The 6,550-nt window shown below is 30.7% G+C and overlaps 1 protein-coding gene across 1 annotated transcript; it reads left to right on the top strand.

Annotated features, from left to right (window-relative positions):
- Positions 1 to 3,217: 3,217 nt before the first annotated feature.
- LOC119663968 (excitatory amino acid transporter 3-like) lies at positions 3,218 to 6,302 on the top strand. The gene is made up of 5 exons (XM_038073554.1): positions 3,218 to 3,482; positions 3,714 to 3,809; positions 5,763 to 5,930; positions 5,993 to 6,035; positions 6,168 to 6,302. Exons 1-5 carry the CDS (start codon positions 3,301 to 3,303, stop codon positions 6,231 to 6,233), a joined length of 555 nt encoding a protein of 184 aa, XP_037929482.1. The 5' UTR covers positions 3,218 to 3,300; the 3' UTR covers positions 6,234 to 6,302.
- Positions 6,303 to 6,550: the final 248 nt, after the last annotated feature.

The following is a 6,550-nucleotide window of genomic DNA, read 5'->3' on the forward strand; positions in this document are numbered from 1 at the left end:
AGCTCTTTAAGTTATCAATGACCTGGAATAGTTCCTAAACACAGGTACATCTTAACTATAGGGCAGACAAGATTGATATCACAGGCACTCTACTTCGTGACATTCACTTCTCAGGAATTGACGTTCCACTTGCAGTTGTTAAACTGGTAAAAAAACAAAAATACTTGAGCATTCCCAAGCTCTAAACTGGGTCTACCTTATTATGACTTCTATCGAGATTGTGGCTCTACGAATAAAAAAAAACTGTGCTCTACCTCATGTGTAAGGAACCATCTTTAAGAAGAGGAGATCTAAGAATTTCGTGGCTCCTTTCTTACCAATCTAACAGAACTGTTATCCTGCAAAATTAGGAACTTGGCCAAGTTTATAGAATTGTCAGGTTGATTTATTTTTACCTAATAGGAGAGTCATGCCTTCCGTTTTGCTCGTACGCTGACCTCTAGTTGTCGCAATAACAAAGGTTAAACCTGTGGTGCTACAACAGCATATTATTTTTGCTTAAGTGCTTAAGTGGACCGTCACTATCTGGAATACTAATGATAATGATACTCAATTTGAAACTCTGAAAGTCTAACAATAATAGTAAAGTATTTCTTTAATTATTTATTTAATAATTTCGATTGGAATACTAGAAAACATAAAAAATATTGTATATATTTTTAACTTTTCAATTAATTGTTTATTACAAATTTAAGAAACAAAAATACTTAAAAATTAATTACTTTAAGTCGCAAAGTCTCAAATGGAACAAAATTAAGAGATTTTGTGCTTAATTGAGTTTAAGTGATCCAAGCCACGAGTTTGTCATATAATTGATCTCGATTTAAATAAACACATAAAGAAGATCAATGATGATAGTGAGGAATCAGATATGATGAATATTTTGTGATATTTGAAATAATTATATATGTCTGGTTAAACAATTAAACTTGACATGCAAAGAGCGCAGCCAAATCTGGAAAATATTTGTTGATGTTCATTGAGTTGTCATTTGAAGCATTTGAGAGCAACTTTTTATATGATATTCTTTTAAGTGTTATAATCGATTTTTAAAAAAATATTTTTTATTAGGTTTAATAACCTTACAGCTAAGTTATTTACGTATTGATTATGTTGCTTGAGAATTAATATATAGAATACATATGAAAGTAATAGACCGGTACTTGATACATCAACATTTAAAGTAAGTCCAAGAAGTTGTGTATATTCTCTACCAAAATTTTCGTTTGATTTCCCAACAAACTCAAGCAATTTAAACATATTGCAAATAGCGAAGGACATACTCCAAAGTATATTTTAATCAAAGTTCTCCGTGCATATCCTGCGTATGATGTTCAATCTTCCTATTGTAAGAAGAAAGACATATAAGTCTTTCAATTTAGTAGTTACCCAAACACTTCCAATTCATCATTGTCTACCTTCTTTTAACTAATTTGTTTAAATATCTTTAGCAACTTAAAGGTCTCAGTGCAATTACAAGTTTAGAATACTTACTATATAGAATACATATAAAAGTAATAGTTTCGCTATAACAATTACCCTCAATAACAGCTATCTTCTATTATTTATTCTACTTTTTCTTCTGTATTTTGTATTAATCAAATCAATCCTGTTTTTACAAATAATTTATCTACAATATCAAATGAGATTCCCTTACACCTTTTTAGTTGGTATATTAGTTAGTATAGTTTCTGGTAGTTTCTGTTTTATATAACTGATTTTTCTTGTTCTCAATCTCAAAAATGATATAATTTTTGCCTCCGGTAGAGTCTTTTGATTTAATTGAAAATCATCATTTTTACTCTGATTAATTCTTGACTAATTTATAGCATCTACTGTTAATTATTTATTCGAAAGTTCTAAAGAAAACTGATGTCGGTGCTAGTGAAGAAGAAAAAAAGAAAAAAATTGAATCCTCCTTGCTTAACTTAGAAAACACTTTTGATTCCTTATTCTTCATATTTGCGTGCGAAAATTCCACCATAATAAAGCCAGTTGATAATGGGAATATCACTGAATCAATTACAAAGTGGGGTTCCTAGCTTACGTTTGGATATGAACCAGCCTGAGTAGAGACACAACAGCTTTTACGATGTCTTTTTCTCCAGCACCGGTAAACAAGAGCTTAAACAAATTTTGCAATGCAAGCCTAACTCCATGGTGAGCTGTGTACTTCAATGATCCATTAAAACCAATATATCCACAGATATTTTTGATTTACTTTTATGTATGAAAGCAGAGTTTCATGAAGTGATGTATATAAAACATATCGCTGTTAATTTCGCTAATGAAGAAATATTATTTTAATTTCTGTTGACCTGACACAAAAAATGGACGTATGTTAACCTCTGACACTGGTTAGGAGAAGCAGAATTGAAACGGGAGGTTTCATTGAAGGTCCTTCTTCGATACCCGAAGTTTTATTAAAAGTTTGAAAGTACTACTTAACATGTTTTTAAATCGTTGACATTATAAACTCTCTTGTAAGAGATGCAATATTACCGAAAAAGCTTGAATAAGTACCTCACTGTCATTTAAAATTAAGAATTAATTTTTCAAGAAGTCCAACAAGAAAATAGGCTTTTAAGATGTCGAAAATTTCAGTCTATTATAATAAAGTAGAGTTTCGAAGTTAATGGAATTTACAAATCAGTAGATACACTAGATCTGGCTCTTGTGCCACTACCCATCTATTCCCCGTCAGTGTTATTTGCTTGCATTTTTAATTGTTGAAGCTTTGATGCCAAAGTAGTTATCAAATATGTGATCCGATTCATCACAACTGGTAATTTGTTGTTTCATTAAAGTTTTCAAGCTTTATATTCGCAATTAATTATATCACAGATACTAACTGCTGCTTTCTATATTTCCTTCAGTAGTGAAGTACTAATTTGTAATGTATAATGTTATAATGGTATAATGTATGATGATGATTTTGAATTATACGGTAACACCATGGGCGTATCGGCCTAAGTGAATCCCTTGGGATCACCGGTATAATCTAACCTGACCTACTGTCATATTCAAACAATATCACAATTGTTTATACGACATAAGTGTCTAAATATATTGATGTTTTAAAATCTAACTCACATAATTTATCATAATAAAACATCAGTCTATATAGATTTTTTTTTGAATATAATTTACCAATTTTGATTTTTTTTGTTATTTCTTATATGAAACTTATATCTTATATGTTTTTTCTTTTCTTTACAGTTTCCATTAACTATAAGTCCTTAAAGTATAAGCACAGATTTTTCCCAAGACGGGTCAGTATATACATATACATTCTACAAAATGTCAAGACCTAGAAACGAATCCAAGTTTCGCTTGTTCATGCAAGAGAACTCGCTTACATTGTTCACAGTCACCGGTGTGTTCATTGGAGGTTTAATTGGCTTTATCATTAAAAATAGCACAGGACCCTGGACAAAACGAGAAATTATGTATATATCGTTTCCAGGAGAACTTTTCTTGCGGTGAGTATATTTTTAAAAACTTATTAAATACAGATTTTTTTCTGTATTCTACATTTGTTTTGTTACTTCATATTTAATGAATAAAATGTAATATAAGATATATAATGAATATACATGTTTAATCATAATTAGTTATATGGTATAACTTATATGATAGTAATACATTTATCAATATCTCATATTTCTAAAGAAACCATGTACGTGATTAATTATATATTTTCTCTTTTGCAGTATGCTAAAATGTTTAATTGTACCTTTATTGGTTTCGTCCATCACAAGTGCGATAGGTGGTCTTGATCTGAGCATGTCAAGTAAAATTGCTTCGAGGTAAGTAGTTTATATTATAAGAAACACTATTCTTTTGGAATTGTGAATTAAAATTCGAAAGAACTAATATTAACAAAACAAGATATTAACAAGACACTAACAATAAAAACAACCACGTTGATACTACTGTATTATAGGGCGGGATCATTGTTTGTAGGACCGGGTTTAAGTTCATCACACGAATAAATCGTGATATATTTTTCAAAAATAAAGTCATTGTGCAATTTTTTCTTACACAAGCAATATTTTTATTTAAAACAGGCACTGCAGAATAAAAGAATAAAACTCTTTTTAATTATTGCTTTAAAATTTTCTAAAGTTCTTTCCCTAAAACTATTGGTTGTCAAATTTTTTTGAACAACCACCAGTTTTATGTCAAACTAAACAATATTTTATTTATTGGTATGCATGCTAGGTGAATTGATAAATACCCGGCTTAAGCAATAAAAATGTATTTTTTTGGAAAATTATGTTTTATGCTTCTATATAGTTCTCCTTTATGTCGATAGACTGAGTTCAGTAATCTTCCAACATTTAGATACGTTTTAAATAATATGAATTGTGAAGTCCTCCAAAATATATCTCTCAGTTTCCCATTCCACGTCATTATTTGATACAAATCCCTTTCCCCTGCGGGCCGAATCTGTAAAATACGGTGGGTGAGAAAGCAATTCGTGCGGTAATTTATTTAATTTTGCCATGATTTTCATTAAGGTGTGAGAGAGCACATTGTCCTGTAAAAACAAATTTTTTTTCTTCGACAAATGTGGTCGTTTTTTCTTTATTTCCTCATACAATCGATCCAATAATATGTAATAATAGTATTCACTTGAATCTCAAAATACGGAAGCCAAAACTTTTTCAGCGGATTGTTGTGTTTGTGGTCGTTTGAGAACACTATCCGCAGTCTCTAAGCATTCTCTCGAATTGTATTTTTCTTCAAGTGATTTGATGAATAATTAAACTAACAAAAATGTTGCATTTAGAGCAATGAAAATTCACAAGTAGCATCCTGTGAAAAACCAGTGCATCCGCAGAAAATCACCGTATATGTGTTATTTGGTCTGAGGTGAAATTGGTCGGCAGTTATTTAATAATAACGAAGGTCTGACATAAAAAATATATTTTTATTGTTATTATTTAACCATTTTTTCAAAGTATATATAATTTCAAGAAGAAGGCGCTATAACTACAAAACACACAACGCATTCTGTGTTCTCACATTTTAATCATATAAAGTGAACACCAAGCTAAGGGATTTGTGGATTTAAAATGGCTTTCTTAGCCAATTGAGAGGGATTTGTTTCTCCTTCCGCCTCAACTAACTAAGTAACTAAAAAAATACTTTTTATCGTTTGTTACAATAGCTGATAAGCTTGATTCGATGTCATCACATCTTTATTCAAAATTCAATAGACGGTACTGTCTGTCTTGCAGTTTTCTTTTCGATGAGTCTCGTCGACAGCTAATAGCTGATTCAATGAATTATTTCAGTTTTCTCTATGTTTGGTTCGTTGCTAATGGTGTTTTGTGACGATACTCCTTCATCGTCTTAAAGGTCTTCTCGGGATAGGTCAAACCAACGTAAAACCTTTTTGTTTCCGTACACTTTTATTTAGTGTTCCGTGCATTTTACTGCCATTTTTACTCAATTTTAAGCATAATTTAGTAATTTTTTTTTTTAACCTTGTTATTTCAATCAACCGACACAAAGGGAATTATTTAAAATTTGAACAATATGTAGATAAAATATACATCATTTTGCTACCATCATCAACACAGAGATATCATATCACTAGGAAATTTTATGCGTATTTCTGTTTTATATATTTTGCAGTTATATTACACTTTTAAGGTGTATGTCACTTTTTTACATAAATATGCATTAAGATACATATTGAAACACACATTAATAGTTATTTTCACAAAATCCATTTCTTATCTTTATTTTAGATCAATTATTTATTATCTACTCACAACAATATCAGCTGTGATTTTGGGTATTTGCTTGGTCACCACAATTAAGCCTGGCCAAGGCGCCAAAATTGAGGCGACACACATTGAGTCTGTAGATAAAGCCTCCAAAGTATTAACTCCAGACACGCTAATGGATTTAGTGAGGTATGCAGTGTACACAACAGAATTAAGTTGAATTTTTAATTCACTATTTATTTTTCTTGCAGAAACATGTTCACAGACAATATTATACAGTCGACAATGTTTCAGGTACGTATGACCTATAAGCGATCCCAATTTGCACATATGGATTGAAAGCGATATTTGTGCTAATTTATAATTATCTAGATTGCATCTCATAATATTAATTTTCATTTTTGTTTTCACTTCAATCAACCAAAGTGCAACGAGCAAAATGCCGAGCAAGTCTGCCGGGACTTTGAACATGCAAATTTAATGACAATTTGATAAGTGCATCCGTTGAATCATCTTCCATGCCATAAACCCAACAATCCGCAAATATACATATGTGTGTACGAGTACCTTTAGCAGTTTAGTATGTTTGTAGCAGCTCGACATGAATTTGGGTAAATTATTCAATTTACTCTCGTAAATCCTGTATAATTTCAATATTTCATTATATTTCTGTTCTTTTTTTTTTTTGAATATATTTCCAACAAAAGCAGCTAAATTGATATGGAAGTATTGTTGTTGTCTTTGTTGTTATTTTTGTTGTTGTTGCTGTCGGGTGTCATGTTGATATTGTTGATAATGCTGATTGTGCT

This window comes from Teleopsis dalmanni, unplaced genomic scaffold (assembly GCF_002237135.1).
Source record: "Teleopsis dalmanni isolate 2A unplaced genomic scaffold, ASM223713v2 unscaffolded_contig_1198, whole genome shotgun sequence".
Classification (NCBI taxonomy): Eukaryota; Metazoa; Arthropoda; class Insecta; order Diptera; family Diopsidae; genus Teleopsis; species Teleopsis dalmanni.

Excerpts from the sequence above, each read along its gene's own strand:
- LOC119663968 (XM_038073554.1), top strand. The coding sequence starts at position 3,301 with ATGTCAAGACCTAGAAACGAATCCAAGTTTCGCTTGTTCATGCAAGAG. Across the intron at positions 3,483-3,713 it reads CCAGGAGAACTTTTCTTGCG|TATGCTAAAATGTTTAATTG; the intron begins GTGAGTATATTT and ends TCTCTTTTGCAG. Across the intron at positions 6,036-6,167 it reads TACAGTCGACAATGTTTCAG|TGCAACGAGCAAAATGCCGA; the intron begins GTACGTATGACC and ends AATCAACCAAAG.